This window comes from Furipterus horrens, unplaced genomic scaffold, assembly GCF_987537825.1.
Source record: "Furipterus horrens unplaced genomic scaffold, mFurHor1.1.pri manual_scaffold_9, whole genome shotgun sequence".
In the NCBI taxonomy this organism is placed as follows: Eukaryota; Metazoa; Chordata; class Mammalia; order Chiroptera; family Furipteridae; genus Furipterus; species Furipterus horrens.
Genome location: NW_028327179.1, coordinates 19,794,006 through 19,815,358, shown reverse-complemented (window position 1 = coordinate 19,815,358; position 21,353 = coordinate 19,794,006). Strand labels below are relative to the sequence as shown.

The window sequence follows — 21,353 nt, the reverse complement described above, 5'->3', positions numbered from 1 at the left end:
CTAAATTAAAGTATGTATATAGGAGTTTCTGGCTACTGTTGGGGGATGCTGTCTTCCATTTAGGTGCCTGGTTTTCTTGGGATGACTTTCTATGTGTTTTTCACACTAACGCATATTCTGTTTGATGCTGCTGTTGATTAATGAATGCCTACTTTAGTCACCTAGTGAGACACCGTAGTGGGCTGAGAAATTTTGTCTTTGGTCTTCATTGCTTGAACTATTTCTGTCTTGTCCCCACCCCCCACCCCCAACTCCCCACCCTTTGATCATTTTGTGTGTCGACGGATTCTATCTGGTGAATGAACTCAATAGCTTTTTTTTGTGAAAAACCAAGTTGGAAAAAAAATAATAACAGTTTAACACCCCCAAAGGATTTATTTTTTTAAAAAGTATGGCTCACTATGGTAGTTTACAATATTGTTTTCATATATGTATACTTGAAACCAGATTTAAAAAAAAATAGCTGTCGTAACATTAAACTGGAATCTAATGAGCATGTCCACCTGTGCTCCTGCCTTCTGCAGATTCCTCTGAAATTCCCTCTTGTTCCAGGTCTCATGGCCCAACTAGAGGGAAGAGCTTGCAAACTTTGTTTTTTTCTCTACAATTCAGTCTTCAGCAACTTGAGCGCTTTCTTCATGTTGTCGACAACTAATGGGTAAAAAAGTTATGAGAGTCAAGACATGACCAGAAATTATATTAATAAATACAGTAAGCCCCCAAACTTGGGTATTCTATTTATTGTTGAATGGGGTGCTATTGTATCATAAGGTAAGAAGTTGGTAATCTTATACCTTTTTCCTAAAATTATTATAATTTTATTGTGATCCAGTTCTCTTACGATATTTATTAAATGCCTTTTCTACAAGATATTATGATATTACCTATGGAGGACACATACCTTGAAAAAATCCAAAGTCTTATTAAGATATATGCTATTATCTTGAGAATGGTTAATTCTTGGAATGTGCTTCTCCTGATTCTCTTAGCACCCACTGAAGGCATTGCTAATGGACCACAATAATCCTTCTGCTACCCAGACACTGCCTCAAAATCCTCCCAAAAATAATGTGAAATTTTATGTGCTGCCCAATGAGAATTTCTGTGATAATGAAGAATACTCAGTGCCTTTGCATTGAGTACTTGAAATGTGATGAGTGTGACTAGGAACTGAATCTTAAATTATAAGTAATTTAAATTCACTATTAAACAGCTACATGTTGGTAAAGGCTGACATATTAGGTACTGAGTGCCATTCTAGGCAGTCATTATGTAAAATTGGTTCCTAGGACAAAACCCAATTTTCTTCCCAGAAGGTCTAACTAAACGTCACAAGTTGGTACAGTCTCTCTCTCATTGAGGTACCTCACCTTTTTGAGCTAGCCTTTGTCTCTGTGTCTGTCTCTGTCTGTCTCTGTCTCTCTCTCTCTGGGGAAGTGAGTCTCTTGGCAACTATTTGGAGCTGTCTTTCATACTGATCTTTAAAAGTGAACTTGAATTCGGCATCAACAAGCTAGACTAAATTATTTCACTTTCATTATTTGGAAAAAAATATTTAACAAAGCATGCAGGTTATTACAACTATTGTACTCCATTCTCTGATACAAGGAATTGTACATTAGTGTGCTTACGAGAAAAACCTGAAAAGCAGGTAATATGGTCATAGAATATATATCAGATTTGAATTATTTATCTTTAATTAAAATTTTTTACAAATGAGATTGAAGTGAGGAGACTGGTTAGTCAAACTGACTCTCTGGGGTCCCTGAGCAGCCCCCCCCTGCCTTCATCAGTCCCTTGGCCTCTACTCTCACGCCACCGCTAGCAAGACGTCCAAAGGAGGAAACTTACGCAGAGCTGCGTCCGAAGGTTCATAAGCATAGAGACGATTGGAATATCTTCCAGTGATATCAGCTCTAACCGTCAGGGATGGGTCTACAAAGGAAAAGCAAAAGGGGATGGGATGGTGTGCTGTGTTTGCGGGACGAAGCCCATGCCCTAGGAAAGGGGCACAGCGAGAGTCCGGCCAGATCGGCTCTGCACCAGCCTCCCGCCGTCAGCATCCCCGGCGGCAGTCGGGCCCGAGCCGAGCTGCGAGCCGTCAGCAGCCGTGCGCACTCAGTGCAAAAGGTTGTGAACCCCGCTGTCCTGCCAGAGCAACCTGGAAACGGGGTAATGCGTTATGTCGGGCTGGTGGTTTTGTTCTTGGTGAAAACAAACATTGGCCTTCTCTGCTAAGGAATTATTTTAAACCTTTGAAATGATTTTGTTGGGATTGAAATGTGTTGTTACCAAGAGCAACCTACATAATTAGAAACCCATATCCAATGCCATATAAATAAATAAAATAAATAAGTAAATAAAGAAAGAAAGAAAGCCCTAAGAACAGCAAAGTTCAAAAAGCATGTAGTATGCTCTATTTTTTAAATAAGTATTTTTTACTTATTTAAAAAAGAGATTCATGAGTCATCCCTTATGCATTGTTTAAATCTATTTTTTCATATTGAAATTATCAATGAGACAGAAAGGTATTTTTAAAATAAGGTGCATCCAGAAAGGAGGGAGTACTGGGATGCACAGGGGCCTAGAAACCTTACCTTGAAAAGGGTTACTGAGGGAGCCTAAGGTGTATGTCCTGAAATCCAGGTGAGGGGGGTACGGGAGAAGCACCTGTGCGTTTGCAACGTCTGTCTCCAGTATTTGAATGGACAGACTGTCATTTCAGAATAGAGGACTAGGACCAACATAAATTAAAAGAAGCAGACCTTCTTTTGTTCAGCAAAGACTGAAGACCTGCTACTGCTTGGTACAGGGGATATAAACACCTGCCTTTTAAACACCCAACCCTTGGCTCATAGTCCTGGCTGCACAATGGAATCACCTGAGAGCTTTAAAAATATATACGGTTGCCTGCTTCCCACCCCCAGACATTCTATTTAATTGGTTTGAGGTGTGGTCTGGGCAGCTTGTTCTCAAAAATCTTCCAGGCGATTCTAATGTGCAGGTGATGTGGAGAACTGCGGAGCTGGAGAGCAAGCTGCCTCGGAGTTGGAGTTGGTTCTTATGACTGAGGGACCGAACGAACGTGGGTTAAAACGCCTTTGGCTGCGAATACTGTGAACAGAATTTGTGTACAAGGTAAGACTGGATGACCCATCAAGATTCTTTCAATTTCAAGAATTCTAAATTTTCTAAATCCTAACAAAATCAAATCTATAAAGCTCTTCTTCCACCTTCCTCCTTTCTCCCTTTACCTTTTCTCTCCTGTTTTGTACATTTAATATGAACTTGGAGGAATATATAGGTGAGCTACTTAATTAGAGTAAGCTCTTTTTATGTGATGGATTTAATCATGGACAGTCTTTAAATCATATGATTTTGATCAGAGCCGAACTCACTTAATTTGTTCAGTTATCTAAGAAATATTTATTTTGAGCCTACCACAGGGTCATGCTGAAAATATTACAGTAGTGAGCAGAAACAGATACAGTCCCTGCCACACGGAGCTTCTAGTCCCATGGGGGAAAATAGTTATTAAAAAATGACCTAAGAATTATAAAAATATAACCGAGGAAAATATGGCCATTGAAAGAAACATGGTGCCACAGAAGCACAGGTTTGTGAGGCTGCAGACAGGTCAGTAAAAGACAGCGATGGCTGGGGAGTTAATGGTGACATGTCATTGCAGACAGGGAGCAGGGTAAACTCCAGCGGTGGGAACCGTGGATAAGATGTTCCAGTGACACGAAGGAGCATGGTGACGCCATTGTTTTAAAACTCAGTCTTAACTTCCCTAAAATAATTATCAACGATGTCAGAAAGAAATATCCAACACACAAATTGAAAATTTGCCTGAATAAAAATAGCATTTACAAACTTGAGCTACAGGGGTGGTCAAAAGTAGGTTTACAATTGTGAGTATGCAGAGGTTTATATTTCTATTGTTATTTATTAATGGTTGCATTTATTATTATTATTGACCTACTTTTGCCCACCCTTGTATTTAAGAAAGCGATCAATATATTTAATCAGTTAACAGGGTGCTTTCTTTTCAGATGTATCTGTGGCAGAAGATGAAAAGTTAAAATTAGCATATGAGGAAAAAATGTCATCTGTGAAAACAGCTGGAGGTTCACATTTCCCTAATGAAAATATTTTGTGAAACTTCAGGGACTGTCACACCCCTCACTAGAGCCACGGTAGAGTGACAGATGAAGGTCAGGGAGGGCAAAGGAGGGGATATGGCAGCGCTTGTGTCATTGTCGAAATGTGTTTCATGTCATTGTAACGCCTACTTACCAACAAACATAATCCTGGGGACATACTGGCCATCAGGAGAGAGGTGCTTGTCTGTTGTTTCATACTAAGATTAAAAAAAAAAAAAAGCAGCTTTTATTTTGTTTACTCTTTAACTATTTTCAAACTTGTTACTACAAAAATGTATTCGTTACTGGGCTATGCATCTCAAGATACTGTAAGGCACATCTCTTCTACAAAGTTATAGATACGGAGACAAGTTATATGCATAAAGTAATACGTTAGTGCAAAATGAAATACAGAGCAGGAGATAAAGAGCTGAATGTATGTGTTAAAGAGCAAAAATGTCCGTGAAGGAGAATTCAAAAAGAGTTATCGTGCTTGGCAAAGACATCTTTTATGAGGTAAGCAGAAGTAGACTAATGAAAAAAGCAGAATTCATTTTTGGAGAAATTACAGAAAGAAATGCAGGATTATCTTGAGCATTCATCTATTCATTTATCAAAGTTATTTAGAAAGTTTTTTTTTTTTTTTCAAATTTAGCAATATACAGTGCTCATCTCTCATAGATGCACACTCCATTGGGAGCTACGGGTAGGAAAATGGATATTGGGGATCCAGTGGCTAAAATGTTATGATGGAGGATATACAGATGCTGTGGGTGCCCAGAGAAGGACATTTAACCCAATATGCAAGTTCTATTCACACTTGATGTGGGTAAAGGGGAATCCTGAAAAAATGAAAGAAGTCAGTTACATGGAAAGGATGTCATTCGAGGCAAATAGGAGAGATTGTGCAAGATAGAGGAAATGCATAGCACTTTCTGATATGACCAGGGGTTTGGAAAAGACAAATACATGGTACGCAGGAGACTGGGGTGAGAGAAGATGCTGGACGCCTGCCTCAGGGCCAGCTCGCAGTGGAAGGATGTGAGAGGAGGTACCATGATCCCAATTTGCTCTTCAAAGTGATCACCCCGGTCGAATTAGATGGCATTTATCTTGCGGGCACAGACCATTTAGTAATACTGCAGTAAACAAAGCAAAGTGAATAATTCTTACACTAAAATGATGATCCTCAGTTTATAGGGAAGTGACCAATAACAAAAATATTTAAAAGTTAGAGCCACAGGTCTTGGCAGAGGGAGGTGAGTAGGAGAGTCCAATCTAGAATAACACTTTCGATGTAATAGGGAACAGAGAAAGAATTGCAATTTGAAAAACCTGGACCAAGCTGAGAAACTCAGTTGAATATGTTGAGTGTAAGTTAATTATGGGATACCTGGAACATGGTTGTATACACCAGTTGGATATTGTAGTATGTTTGGGTAAGATGTGGGAATTATCAGTGTGTGGACATTGATTAAAGACAGATAAAGATGATGTTCATAAAGATTATACAATATGAAAATAAGAGAGTAGGTTACATAGAGATTCACCAAATCACTCAATATTTTGGATGGGAAGAGGAATGGAGGTGAGGGAGAACTACTGGTGTGGAAGCTCTTTGAAGAAGCCAATCTGTCAGCCTATGAAGAGAAAGAGAGAAACGAACTTGACTTGAAGGTTGACAGAGTAAGGCAGAAAGCTTTGAACATCAGGAGGGGAGTGATGGTTAAGTCAGTGGGAATGCTAAAGCACAAGGGCAGGATTCATTTTGGATAACCAGAGAGCTGTCTCTTCTAGGGAGAAAGGAGACAAGGACTAAGAATGGGTGTAGAGTTCTGGTTGGTGTGGCTCAGTGGATTGAGTGCTGGCCTGTGAATGGGAAGGTCACCAGTTCGATTCCCAGTCAGGCCACGTGCCTGGGTTGCAGGCCAAAGAATGGGTTTAGAACAGCCAGGAAGGTCTGAAAGAAGGGGCACAGAAGATAATTTGCAAAATACAGAAACCTTCCAATTATTACAGCAATAGAGAGACCCCCTAACCACAGGAGAGTACTTTTCAGACAATCTAAAGTTTTTCATTACTAAATAAAAACATTAACATGAAAAGTAGATCATTAATAAAATAAAATACCATTTTTCTCTCAGTCTCTAAGGTATTTGGAACAGATCCCAGTTCACCCTCTACATGATTAAGAGGTATAGGAAAAACAATGCATCCACCTTGAATAATGAGCCCCAGAGAAGTCAGTGATGAGGAAAAGGTGACTTACCACTAGATTGAGGAGGACAAACTGCTCTGCCAATTTCTGGATTTCTTTATTTTCAGCAAACACTTTCTTCAGAGCTATGATATAAAGAGAAATCATTAAGCCTCTGTCTCAGCACCAGTTAAAACCATTGTTTTCTGTTACATTGTAAATGGAACTGTATTTTCAGCACAGTGTTCAACTTTGCCCTTTCAGCAAATGATTCATGTAGTAATATCTAGGCTATTGACTACCTTTGCTTCTTGCCATTCACTCATTCATTCATCCACCTTCCGTTCATTCTTTTTTTTTCAGCCGATACTCATTGAGTGGCTACTCTATGGTAGGCACTGTTTTATGCTCTAGAGATAAAGCAGTGGGAAAAAAAAATGTAATGTGCTTTCTTCATGGAGCCCAAATGCCTGTGTAGGAGACAGATAACTATGTAAGCCAATACATGCCTAATAATTTCATGTGGAGCTATGTGCTTTGAAGAAAAATAAAGCAAGCAAGAGGTTTAAGAGCTATAGCATGGTCAGGATAGAACTCACTGAGGAGGAGACGTTGAAGTGAGAGAGTGACCCATTCTAAGATGTTGGGAGTGTGTTACACTAGGTGGAAGGGACTCTAAGAGCAATAGCCCTGAGGCAGAAATGAGCTCAGGTATTTGAGGCAAAGCACAAAGGCCAGGCTCCACAGAGTGGACAGTAGACGAGAGGAGAGTAGTAAGAAAGGAAGGAGTCAGAGGCCAGATCACGTCCGGCCTTGTAGGCCATGGTCAGGAATCTGGATTTAATTTTACCTGTGAGTAGAAGCCACAAGAGCACATGACTGATAGGATCTGATGTATGTTTAACAGCTTTATTCGGGCTTCTGTATGGAGGACTGACTGTAGAGTGATCAGTCAGGTGGCTGCTAACAGTATTTGAGATCTTAGTTTGGACCAAGGCAGTAGCAGTTAGACAACAGGATGTGGTTGGATTTGGGCAGGGCCTACATAACATATAGAGCCCAGTGCAAAATAAAAATATGGAGACCCTTGTTCAAAAGTTATTAAGGATTTGAAAACAGTGAGTATAAAACTTTAAACCAAGCATGGGAACTTTCTAGGCACTGGGCCTAGTGCAAAGCATGCCCCTGAAGCTGGCACTGACCTTTTGGAGGCAAGGCCAACATTATTTGTGGGTGTATTGTATGTGTGATTAAAAAGGAAGGATGTCACCCTGGCTGGTGTGGCTCAGTGAATGGAGCACCAGCCTGTGAACCAAAGGGTCACCAGTTTGATTCCCAGTCGGGACACATGCCTGAGTTGTAGGCCAGGTCCCTAGTTGGGGGAATGTGAGAGGCAACCACACATTGGTGTTTCCCTCTCTTTCTCCCTTCCCCTCTCTCTAAAAATAAATAAGAAAAGGATCTTTAAAAAAAGGAGGAAGGATGTCAAGGATGAATCATAGAGCTTGTTTTTTCAAAATATGCATGAGTGGTTAACACACAGCATGGTGATATTTGAAGTTATTTTAAATGTCTTTTTACTATATGCAATACTATTTTTTATTCAATTGTGCTAGGTGCTAAGGATATCAAGATAAGTGATCCAAACCTTAGCCCCAAAGCTAAAAGTCTACAAAGGAAATTATTTGGAAGAATAAATTACCTTGACTGTGTGGGCATTCGTCCAAGTGATGAATAATCATCAAGGGTTTGTTGCTTTAAAAGAAAAAGAGAGATTGGATAATTTTTACTAAGTAGGATTTCATGTGTAGCTAGTATCACTAGATGGTGCTCTTGAGAGCTTTGAGAGAGCTGCGTAACCATCATCTTTACCTTGTCTTGGATTTGTACAAAGCTTCTTCGTATGTCTGAGTCCAGATGAGCTGATCACCCCAACCTAGGACAAAATGAGCCAGTAATATTTAAAGCTATTTAATTTCAGGCCCAAAGTTGATGAAAAGCAATGATAATAACTGGGATATATACTTGATATTTAAAAAGGGAAACCTCTAGAGAAAGTAGAAAAAAAATTATACATTTTGATAAATCTAGAAGGAACACACACAAAAAAATCTATTCAGCGTGCAAGTCTCAGCTTCCCAATGAAGTGGCATTGGAAGCTGACGAGAAGCTGAGTCCTACCTCTGGAGAGGGTCTGGGGCAGTTTGGGTGTGGAGACCTTGGTGTCCTTCCTAGCGCTGGGTTTGACTGTGGTCTCCTTGGCCAGAGTGTAGGAGAAGGCCATGAGGAGTAAGAACATTGATACCGAAATCTTTTCCATGGCCAATCTGAAAAGGGAAAACAAACAAATAAGCAAAAAGTCAATAACACAAAAGAGAATTAGCAGTCTTCAGAGTCTTCAGATGGCATTACAACTGTGGGTTACAACAGAAATGGAGGCATAGCAGAGATCGAAGGCGTGCAATTGGAGTGAAAGAAATGACCATCCACAGGGTTTCCTAAGAATACATACTGTGATTATCTGTTTTCTATCTCCATGCACATATACTGATGTAGATCTCCATAGAAATCTACAATATGCAAATAAGTAGATGTATATACTCTAATAGCTAAAGGAATCTACACTTAAATTTTATATTTGAAATATTTAGTACTGGAAGGTACCTTATCAGTTACCTCATCTTTTTCTACCTCCCCAATGCCTCACTGTATAGATGAAGAATCTGAAATTCAGAGAAGTAAAGATCTGTGAGATAGTTGCCCAGCCGTGGCTCCTGGATCTTGTCCCTCAGCTGTGCTGGCTCTCATTTTCCCACCCTGAAACAATAACCCTAATCATACATACTTCTTTAGCCTTTTGTTAAAACAGGGACATTGCCAATGCAGAATAAGATCTGAGTAAATTGATTCTTATTGAATTTAAAATCTGTCTACTTTGTCACTTAACTGAAAGCTTGCACCCATATAGCTTTCCCTCGAGTAATGTTTATTAAAAATCTATCTATAGTTCTGAATTGGCTGAAATATATCAGTGCAAGTTCCTGCTGCTAAAACAACTCTGACTCGCGCAATGGGCCTGTAGAGGCAGGCGGCCCTGAGCATGCACTTGTGTGCACAGACGTATTCTATGGGACTCGGAACACAGAGAAAGCCGCCCCACGGGTATCTCTTTGTTAATATTTTTTCTTTTCCAATTCCACAGTTAATTCTTGGAGAAGGTTACACTGCTGTGAAGCAGACACCCATGGACAGGAGAGTAAATGAGAAGAGAGATCTGGAGGGAGCGAGGGAGAGAGAGCAGGCTAGCAAAGAGAGCTGCACTAGCAAATCGCTGTGGTTGTCCAGGAACCATACCGTGCAAAGTTGGAGACTTGGGATTTTAGTAAAACCAGAGACTGAAACTGCTTGAAAAGAAATATCTAACTCTAATGCCTATATTGGTATAGGTTTGGAATAAAATAAAATAAACCACACACACACACACACACACAAAAGCAGGGTGGACTATTGAGACTTAGGGTTTTTAAGGGGGAAATTTTTTATGTTCTGATAGCTTGAGTGGGAACCTTTGCTGATTTTTAAAAAAGTGTTGCTAAATTTCCAAATCCAGATGATACCTTTTATTAAACTGGCCAATTATGCAAGTAGCAGCATGTAGCCACAAAATACCTTACACAAAAAGACATAAACAAAAAGCAAGGATAGCTTTTCTTCATTTTCTACACTGATAAAAATATGGACGTGCCAATAACAATCAATATATCCTAGGGTTCTGCAGAAACAACCTGACTATCCTACAAGTCCTCCATTCCCAGCCCTCAGAGTACAAAGGCTTATTTTTAATATTTAAAAATACCAAGAACTTTTATGTGAGAATAACTGTACTTTATGAATATTAGCAGATTTAGAAACATCTTTGAACTTATGAGCAAGCATTTGATTTTGTATTTTATTAAGACCAACAACGTCTATGTATATTTAAAAAAATTGTAAGCTGGTGATGAACCATTTTACCTATTTAGTCCACTGACAATCCTTGCTATGCACATGGCTATTAGGAGCCCTTGTGATAGCCCCAAAGCTTACAGGTTGGAACTATTGATGCATGTACACGTGTTTTATGGCAGGATGCCTCCATTTCGCCTATTATAACTCCTGTTGTACAAACATCCTGCTGTGAGCTGCCTTTCTGCTATTCTCTCTATTGAGTTTTCATAATATGAATAGACTCCGCTCTGCAAACTTCCTGCATACATCATCTCAAAACAGAATGCTTGCTAACTGTGGGAGACAGTGACCACTTGGACACACACACACACACACACACACACACACACACACACAATGAAACCAGCAATTTTTATTGTTTACTCTATCTCTGTCTTCTTATCTCTAGCAAAAAATAAACCTGCAGGAGGTTTCGATGTCTATTATAGCTCATCCCAGGTATTTAAAGATGCAACAGGAATTTCTTTACACCAGACAAAGAGAACTGTTTTTCTCATTTGCAATAAAATTCTGAATTGCCATTGCAAGTGGGCAATTGGAACTGGGGTTTCCCAGAGCTGCAGGCCTTTGCTTTAGGCAGTGGGAGAGAAGCAGAGCATTAGATGGTGACCAGTGCATAGTGACAGAAGACTCTGTGCCCTGTCCCATACTCGAAAACACTCATAGTTTACCCACTCTCAAAACTCCTGGTTTTTAAGGGAGAAAGCGTTATCTTGAACCAGCTCAGGAACGTAGCACTCTGGCACCTCAGGCCAAAGAAAGGCCCCAGTAAAGCTTGAGTAAAAATTCATTGACTCCCTCTCCAAAGCCCATTTCATTGCCCTTGGAACTATCTTTCACACAGTAATTAGAGGCCAGAACTTATGCTAGTGAGAACCCTTCCCACAAACACTACTGTCAGGAGCCTTACCTGGCTTTCCCCACCCACTTGTCTGTGTGAGCCAGGTGGCCTCGATGCGTCCAAGCTTCCTTGTGTGCTAGCTCGGCCCAGCCTCTATTTATGCACCAGAGCAATGCTCAATCCCTCCCACTAGTCTTGGATTTACATGTTGCAAACTCAGAAAGGAACTTTCCTTTTTCCAAGTGATTGATTGTCTTTCCTGGACTGAATAGTTTCTTGTTTTTATAAATAATGTTGCAAAGGGTATGCTGTTTTAGTATGCATGTTTTAAACTGTTTGTGAAAGTATATTGTTAAGGGATTTGTAAAAGATGGGCAGAGTGCCAAGTCCAGGTAAGCTTTAAATGAAGACATTTGATTTGCCTGAAGACTGATTTGTCTTTCTGTGATTGGATGGAGTGTGTGGTTTGTAGACTTTTTTTTCTCTCCCTTGGGCAGACTGTCTTTACATAGTTAAAAAGCGTGCAGGAGATGATTCACTCCCCGAACCCCTACAGTCTCATAAACTGCTATCCTCTGTTAGGGTACAAAATATTTTCCATGATAGACTCCTCTCTTCCTGGCAAACAAAATATATATTCATTATAGATATATGTACAACATCCAAATCAAGCACTTACTAATACTTTGAAACTGAGGAAGTTATTGAAAAAAGATGCCCTAACACTGTGAGTTTTTAATCATTACCTTGCAGTTGAATACATGCAGCAAATTTCCTCCGAAGAGTTCAAAGGCATTCCAGTTATTCTCATTCATTTACTGGCCAACTCTCCTTCCAGGCGTGCAGGAAGCCATTGGCACCATTTCTCAGACCCAGAAACTGAGGTCTGCAACTACTGTTTTTTTCAATCGCGTTTATGTAATTACTCACTAAAGATTTTAAGTCTACATTCAGATTTTCTGTAAAAAAAAAAAAAAAAATCAGTCTTGTGTTTGTTCATGAAGCTATGTGCAATTCTTTAAAGCTCAGAATGCAGAATATTTAAAAACAGAAATGAATAGGATGCAAGCCCTATAAACATTACTTTTAAAAGTGAGTTAAGTTCATACTATTTCAAATCACTTTTAAGTATGTATATTTTTTGATAGAGATGATTTCTGTGGGAAAAATAGTAAGTGATTCTCAAAATACTGAATTTCCTTCCAATGCTAAATGAGTTTACAAAGACAATTTCTTTAGGAGTTTGGAAACCATGACTTAAGCTAAATTTTTAAAACTGGGAAGGCATTTATACAGACCTTTATTCAACCTTTAGTATATTTAATTAAACCCCCTCATTCTGCTGGTGAAAAAACAAAGATGTTAAAAAAAAAAAAGAATAACTCTGAAGGTCTCACAACTGGTTTAGGCGCTGCTGGAATTGAAGTCCAGGTGTCCTGTCATCGTGTCCTGTCATCCAGCACCTGCGGAGAGTGGCAAGTCGGCAGGACTTGGGGACCCCAGATTCTGGTCTGAGTCCTGTGTCCTGGTGCTCGCTCAGTGGGTGATCTCAGAGACATTATTTAACGTCTTTGAAATGTCATTTTCCTGAGCTATAAAATGGGGAAAATATTGCCATACATGATTGTTTTGAGTATTAAATTAGAATTTAATGAATTAAAAAATGAGAAGGTACTGGGTATATTAATTGGTGTGCTAGGTCTTCTATAACAAAGTACCACAGACTGAATAGATTACATGACAGAAATTTATTTTCTCACAATTCTGAAAGCTAGAGGTTTGAGATTAAGGGTCTGCAAGTTTGAAATCTTCTGAGGCCTTGCTCCTTTGTTTCCATTGAATGGATGCCATCTTCTCTCTGTGTCTTCACATGGTCTTCCTCTGTACTTATCTGTGTCTAATTTCCGTTTCTTATGGATTCCAGTCATCTTGGATCAGAGACCATCCTAATGCTTTATTTTAATTTAATTACCTCTTTAAAGACTATCTCTAAAGATAGTCATATTCTATGATACTGAAGGTTAGGATTTCAACACGTAAATTTTGGAGGGACACAACTTAATCTATAGCACTGGGTAATTAAAAACATCTCTGGCTTATTATAATTAATTATGATGATATTATAATTTTCTACTATATTCATGTGCCTACTCTTATGACAGTAAGAACCCTGTATCTGTCTTAGTGGCTAAGGTATGGCAGGGAGGAAGTAATAATTAGAACATACCTACATGCACCGTGGTGACTGTGGCCTCTTCGACACCCGTAACTGTCTTGTTGTGAAGCAACTAGGGTTTTGTAGATGCTACACATTTTTCCTGTATTTTATTAAACATCATTCTTTTTAACTGTGCTATCATATAATCAGTCTTTGGGATTTGCCTGCTATGGTAAAATATCTGTCTTTACTAAATAGCTAGTTTTGATTATTGTTTCCTGAGTAGGATCTGAAAATTTGATATATAAAATGATGTTAGGTAGTGAAACTACGCCTAGTACTAATGACCCTAACAATAGTCTAATTAAGTGGATGCTATACCTTTGTGTTTTCTATATTCGTGTCACTGTAATTTTAGAGGCTTTTATTCAAGCACATTTTAAAATAGGTTATTTTCTATTTTTTTGAGTAAAATTTAGAGACTCAGAGTTATAATAACTAGACAATATTATGAAATATTAATTTTTACTCATTCATTTTTTTCACCAAATATCCGTTGAACCTATTTATGCAGCAAATATTACACCAGGCATTAAAGATATAATGATAAAAGAGACATAGTTATTGAGGCAGCCAGACATATACAGGGATAATTTCAATTTGGGGGTAGTAAGCCATGCCTTGAGAGAATACAAAGAAGTTGAAGACATTTTCCTGCCCTGAGGTTACTTACAATCTGATTAGAAGAACTAAGATAGAACCACACTAAAAATTAACCGATCACACGAGGAGAGCATACCAGAAGAATCAGGTAAGTGGTATAGACATCAGCTGTTATTATTTTTCACAGGAGCTAGAGACAGATGTCCACTAGAATGCTCACACTGGTAGCAGAAAGCAAGATTTTCAGATGGAGACAGTGATTTAGAACTTGCAAAACATTTTTGCTGGATATTGGGTGAAATTAGCAAGCTGCAGTGAGACCATCTGGGTAATTTATAAATATGATTAGAAAAGCATTTGGGGGGCTTTTTGCCTGGTGCCTTTAATGCCAGTCTAAGAAGTTTAGACTTCAGTGTCAAGGAAGTGTTGTCTGGTGGTTAAGAGGCCAAGGTATAGATTTAGATTGGTGAAGTTTACATCTAGGTTTATGATCATTCCATACCCTCCTAACATCTTCAAAGTCTCCTCTCTGTGCTGTGGTTGTCTTGTTTGTAAAGTGGGGATAGTAAGACCTACTTTGTAGGACCTGTGGAAGATAACCTAAGATAATAGAGGTGGAGTGCTTAGAATGGTATATGGCTCAAAAATATTAGTTATTATTACAGAATGTGTCTCAGTCTCAGTCTATTGATTAACTAATATTAAGTCTGTTAACTCCATGAAAACAGAAATCATTGTTCCTCTTTGTATATGACCTATTGTAAGACTTAAACTTTCAACACATATCCTTGAAAAAAATTAATTTGTCTTCATAACAGCCTCCACAGACATCATTATTTTCTTTTAAAAATAATGAAATAAACTCAAATGGGTAGAGATAGTTGGTCCAGAGACACAAAACTGTTAAGAATAGAGAGAGGACCTGAAATTGCCCATAACTGCTGGTAATTAATTCAGTATTCCTTCCAGTCTACCAAGCTGCCCTCTGATGTTAAGAAGCAGACATAAATCTGTAAGCAAATGTTAACTTTACAAAACTGAATACAGTAATGATGAGCCTTATGAAGAGGAAAATAAGACGAGCTTCTAAGTAGTCAAGGACTTTGCCCCTAAAAGAGCCTTTTCAAAAACATACCATCAAAGTACTTAAAAACTCAACACCAAAAAAAAAAAAAAAAAAAAAAAAAAAAACGTGCATACAAACCCCAAAACAAACAAATAAACAAAAACAAGCAAACAAAAAACCCAAACAACCCAATTAAAAAATAGGCACAGGACCTGAATAGACACTTCTCCAAAGAGGACATACAGATGGCCAATAGACATATGAAAAGATGCTCAATGTCACTAATCACCAGAGAAATGCAAATTAAAACCACAGTGAGATACCATCTCACACCTGTCAGAATGGCTCTCATCAACAAGTGCTGGTGAGGATGTGGAGAAAGGGGGAAACCCTTTTTCACTGTTGGTGGGAATGCAGACTGGTACAGTCACTGTGGAAAGCAGTATAGAGATACCTCAAAAAATTAAAAATGGATCTGCTTTTTGACCCAGAAATCTCACTTCAAGGACTATATCCAAAGGAACCCCAAACAGTAATTTGAAAGAACTTAAGCACCCCTATGTTCATTGCAGTGTTATTTACAATAGCTAAGATATGGAAGCAGCCCAAGTGTCCAACAATAAATGAGTGCATAAAATAACTATTAGACATTTACACAATGGAATTCTACTCAGCTGAAAAAAAAAAGAAGGAAATTTTATCTTTTGCAACCTTAAAGATGGACCTGAAGAACATTATGCTAAGTGAAATAATCCAGTCAGAGAAAGACAAATACCATATGTGGAATCTAATGAACAAACTGAACTAACAAGCAAAACAAAGACAGACTCATAGATGGAGAGCAGATGACAGGTAGTTGGGGTGAGGGGATTAGCGGGTGAAGGGAGCGAGCAAAAAGGAAAAAGGATCCATGGACATGAACAACAGTGTGGTTGTTGCTGGGAGGAGGGGGTATAAGGGAATTAAATGGTAATGGAAAAAATACAATAAAGATTAACTTAAAAAAATATCATCAGCCCTTCATAAATGCATATTCTATTATATATCCATGGACTCAACAACCACAGATGGAAAATGTTTGGAAAAAAAAGTTACATTGCTGTTGCTGATATGTACTATGTAGTTAGACCTATGATAGTTGTCCAGAGATTTTTTTGTTTTGTCATTATTCACTAAACAGCACAGCTATTTACACAGCATTTACATTGTATTAGGTATTATACATAATCTAGAGATGATTTAAAGTACCTGGGAGGATGTACATAGGTTATATGAAAATGCTACGCCATTTTATATAAGGGACGCGAACACCCTTTGATTTTATAACTCACAGGGGTCCTGGAACCAATCCTCTGGAGGCACCAAGGAAAAGACTAAACATCTACCTGCAAGCCAAGCTGCTCTAGCTCAGAGAAATAGACAGTATCAGTGTTTGACATAGAGGAAGAGATGATTGCCATTTGAGTTTGTCGTAATATCTGATGGGGGCTTTTGTGTACAAGAGTAATTGGTTCCCACTTCTTGGGGTTTAATTGCTATTCATTGTATTATAGGTAAAACTGCAAAACCTAATTCTCCTAAATCTACAAGTTTGAGTTTAAAAATATACAAAAATTCTTTGTTTTTGAAGTTAGTAAATTGGTATAAAATTGAAAATCTATTTTAACTTGTTTCTTCTTATCATTTTTAGTGTGGTAAGAACAGATTACATGAGATTTGCCCTTAACAAATTTTAAAGTGTGCAATACAGTATTATACACAATGTTGTACATAAGATCTCCACAAGTTGTTTCTTAATGTTTAATTAAGATAAATTTTCAATAGATTAAATTTGCCTAAATTAAATAAGATTTCAATAAATTCAATCAGTTAAAAAGCCCCTTTACAAGTTTCGTTAATAAAATTTCCTTAAATATTTCAAACTATAAGCGTAATACCAATACATCTAATTCTCTTGAACTTTTTGAAAGCTCAAGAGGGCAGATTTACATATTTCACTAGTAACACATTTCTAAGCACTTTAGCAATTCTTATAAATACCATAAATAAAAATTACTAAATAATAATTTGAGTTCTATTATTCAGATAAATATTGCTCACAAACCATGAAATATATTATACTTTTCAAGTTAAAATCCTAATTTTAGTCACATTTTTAGACTCACAGACTAATATTCAGATTCTGTAAAATTTAAGCATCTCTTATATCTTACAAACACATAGGGTTATTCCAATATTTTAAGAACTTCTTGCTCAACTTCACATAGAAGTCTTAATATTATGAATTTGAATAACTTCATTAGCTTACTCCTCAGGCGGACCAAGTGTCCTGGGTCTAGTTTGGGACTCTGATGTGGTCAAAGGCTGTGAACCAGCCATTGATATATTCTATTAAAAGTTATATAATTAGATCCACTTCTCAAGGGAAAGTGTACAGCAGAAGGCTCAGCCACAAACCTTGGTAAGACTCATTCATTTAGGAGGATGAAGGAAAGACGTGCTTGTAAAGTGCAAAAAGAATCATAGGAAAAAGGAGGACATCCAGGCCAGGGCCATGCACTGAATGCAAGTTCAGTTGGAATTGGAAAGCACACGGTAACGTCCAGCGTCGAGGGCAGATGGGATAGTCTAGGACTGGAGAAGAGTACTCTTAGGCTTAAAAGCTTTGGGATGGTTTCCAAAAACTGTCTGATATGTACCAGACACTTGAAGAGTATTCTGATTGTGTAAAAACCAATCACCATAAATGAAAATTCATGAAAGGCTCTTAAGTTGAAATAATGAAAAGCCAGTTCTCTGGTACAGTCGTGTATTACCTTCTTGGGTTATTGATAAAGAGACTATACTTCCCATATTGCCCAGAAGAGCCTCATTTTAAGCCTCTTGCTGAGCATAATAATTGAGAACATTCCATTTCATTTTCAAAAGAATTATAGTTTGAACAATAAATTGTATATCTAGATGATGAGAGATGTATCAATGTTTTCTCCAGGAAAACTATGTGCACGCGCATGTGTACATACACAATTTTACAGTTATTTTACAGGGCTCATTTATATACTGACATTAATCCAAGGAGCCCTTTGAGGGATCCATAGACCCAGGTCAGGTCCCCATGCTCAGACATTCTCAAGTAGCCCACAGCTTTAAAATTTGGCATGTAGCTCTCTGTGCTTATTTTTATAGAACAATCTAATATTTCGTCCTGACTCTCAGAAATGTACCTTGTAATAAGTTAAGGAATCCTAATTTCACAGCCATTCACATCTCTTGTTTTACCTGAATAAAAGTCCACATTCAGGCATCCTTTTAGACAATGGTAGAGGTAGGCCTTATGGGAAGTAGGAATCAAAAGTAATATAAACTGCGTCAACATCCAAAGTGGTTGAGTAATTTCTCCATGAACTTTCATCTTTTTGAACGTAAGTATTTATAAAGAACATATTAATATTCTTTTGGAATTTGGAGTGAATAATTTCATAAATATTTAGAATTTTCCATTGAAGTGATATGCTACTGATGAGGTGAATAGGCTGCAAAAAGGTATCATTTAACAAAATTTAACTGGATCTAATAATTCCTTTACCCATACATGAAAGAAGAGTTTCATGGACGTTAAGGAGACGTGTCCTTAGCAGTTGGAGTCTGACTTTAGAGTCAATATTGTGACATGACAAACACACTCCTTAGGGTGGAGCCCTGAACAAGCAGAGATGCTGTCAGAAGCTGTCAGCCTCCTTAAGCATGCAAGCAAGTTTTTAAAAAGCGTAACCCTACCGCTGAGACAGCTCTACTTTGACTGAAGTTTTATGAAATTTTTTTGAATAATTCTTTCCACATTTACACCTTTAAAAACTATTGTATCGTTATTTTATTAACCAATGTCAGCAGATTGTCTTGTGGTCATGCCTAGAGTTTCTACCTTATTATGTAGCCATCTATATATTGAAATGGCAGGATTTTTTAAAGAGACAGTGTTGAATAGATATAACTTAATATATAAATAATAAATACACATCCTCTTGTTAAATATAACACATTGTGTACTATATGAGTATCATATAATACTTTAAAGTTTGTAAAGCTTTTCTAACAAGCAAAACCTCATAAATTTTAATATTTTGAATCCACAGTATAAAACAACTTAAACAAATGGACTCAAAAAGAAAGTACTATTATGCTTATAATCTTCTCATCTGTCAAATGGTAATAAGTAACTTTCCAAGACCTCGATTTTTTGTGCATATAATTGCATCTATTTCTTGGAAGATCAAAATAATCTTCCTGTGACCTATGATTCCAAATATGCCTTGAGTATTCTGGTATGTCTTTTATACTAATTGAGTCTCTGACATTATTTCTCCAAATGAAATAATGGGTTTCAAAAATCCGAGTTTGGGTAATTTAGGAGTTATCAGAAAAACTTCTATGGTTATTTAAAGAAATACAATAACTCATTGCTTTCAAAATTATGTTTTTAGGACACTTTGCACCATCCAATTTTTATGTTTTGTCCTTAAAGGTAATTACCAGTGGAAGAATAACACGTATTCATATTCTCAGAATTCTTCTGTTTGCCTGTATTTTCCATCTGACTCACTCTGTAATAACCTTATTCCCATAGTCCTCAGCAGTAAATCAGCCCTGAAAGCAAACAGTAAAGAAACTTGTCTCATTCACTTTCTTCATCCTGATTTCATTAAAGCTTCGTCATCATTTCAAAACTAAGTTCTGCTGTGTTTCCCACACTGCATTTTTTTTTTTTCTAATCTGTGCTTATAGGAAAAAAAAAAAATCACATTTGTTCATTATTTATAGGCTTTTAGACTCTTCATGATGGGGATAAATGGGTTCCAATTCAGTGAATATTTAGGATGTAATTTTAGAAGTGTATCTTAATTACAGTTAAACGAGTTTTCTGTTATTCCAATTTCATATTGGGTTGCCAAATAAAAGTCTCTCGGTACAAGAAATTCTACCAACTAATTATTATAAACAATAAACCATTTGGTGAATTTCCTGAGGTTTTAAAGATGGTTTGAGAAATAGTCAAATGTTTCCAGACCACAAAATATAGATATAGATATATTTCCTATGGACTCTATTATGTCATTTTGTTTAAAATAATAAAATTGGGCTTTGACTGGTGTGCTCAGTTGGTGGAGTGTCATTCCACAAACTGAAAAGTTGCCGGTTAGATTCCTGGTCAGGGCACATGCCTGGGTTGTAGGTTTGGTCCCCAGTCAGGGCACATGTCAGAGGCAACTAGTCAATTTTTTTTTTTTCCCCCACATTGATGTTTCTCTCCCTCTCTTTCTCCCTCCAATAAAAATAATAATAATAATAGAATTGGGACTAGGATGGTTTTTAGATTTTAAGCACAAAACTATGGATAGGAAAAATTTTAACATTTCAAATGGATACAGGGACATCTTATTTATGACTTAAAGATTAATCTTAATCTGATTTATTTCACTAGCCAGACACAGGCTCATTCTATACTGCTCTAAATGAACACCTTCATTTTCTCATAGTGCTTTCAAGACTTTTATGTGACATGTCCAAAATGTGTATCATTTACACCTCACATTAGTTTTAAAAACTGAGATTAATAGTTTCCTGAAGATGGGGAAGAAAATAAGTAAAAAAAAACTGTGAAAATTAATAAAATTTCTCAAAGACTACATTTTAGTGGAGGTTTTAAATTGTGATTAATAGCTATAGCTGTGATTTCTAAAGTTGTATTATGTTGCTAATTTATTCAGCACAATGTTCTCAAGAGATAATTGGCCTCTCTTCTATGTTCCATATTCTCTTTATTCTTTGTAGTGAATTGGTTGCCATAGTTAGACCACGTTCTTTGCAGCTCCATTTGTCATCTTTTATTGTAAGCTTTTCCTGCATGATTTTGCCGATTAGAGTCATTTAGTTAGTTCAGTACTGCTGGACTATGGAAAAGTGAATAAAAGCATATAAAATAATTTCTTTGGGATTACTAAACTAACACATGAAGATTTTTTTTTTTCTATAGAATTACTCTCATAGGTAACTTTTTATTTCTGTTGGTTTTGTAACTGTTTCAAACAGCATACATTTATGAATTTTGGCCAAACTGCCTACATATTCTGAGCTAGAGTAAAGCAGAGACTATGTATGAAGTAATATAATACTTATGCTGGCACATGTGATCAAGAAAGATTAAATTTTAAAAACGCTAATCCCCAAAGCATATCATACCAGAAAGAATAGTATTTCCTTTGACATCCTGTTACTTG

General features: G+C 37.3%; 1 protein-coding gene across 1 annotated transcript; it reads right to left on the bottom strand.

Annotated features, from left to right (window-relative positions):
* Positions 1–349: 349 nt before the first annotated feature.
* AGR2 (anterior gradient 2, protein disulphide isomerase family member) lies at positions 350–11,342 on the bottom strand. Its single transcript, XM_090287816.1, has 8 exons — positions 11,261–11,342; positions 8,524–8,669; positions 8,215–8,278; positions 8,045–8,097; positions 6,415–6,488; positions 4,300–4,363; positions 1,852–1,935; positions 350–651 (listed from the first exon to the last, which is right to left on the bottom strand). Exons 2-8 carry the CDS (start codon positions 8,660–8,662, stop codon positions 602–604), a joined length of 528 nt encoding a protein of 175 aa, XP_090143942.1. The 5' UTR covers positions 8,663–8,669; positions 11,261–11,342; the 3' UTR covers positions 350–601.
* Between the last annotated feature and the right edge of the window lie 10,011 nt (positions 11,343–21,353).

Excerpts from the sequence above, each read along its gene's own strand:
- AGR2 (XM_090287816.1), bottom strand. The coding sequence starts at position 8,662 with ATGGAAAAGATTTCGGTATCAATGTTCTTACTCCTCATGGCCTTCTCC. Across the intron at positions 4,364-6,414 it reads TTGTCCTCCTCAATCTAGTG|TATGAAACAACAGACAAGCA; the intron begins GTAAGTCACCTT and ends TTTTAATCTTAG. Across the intron at positions 1,936-4,299 it reads CCCCAGGATTATGTTTGTTG|ACCCATCCCTGACGGTTAGA; the intron begins GTAAGTAGGCGT and ends TTTCCTTTGTAG.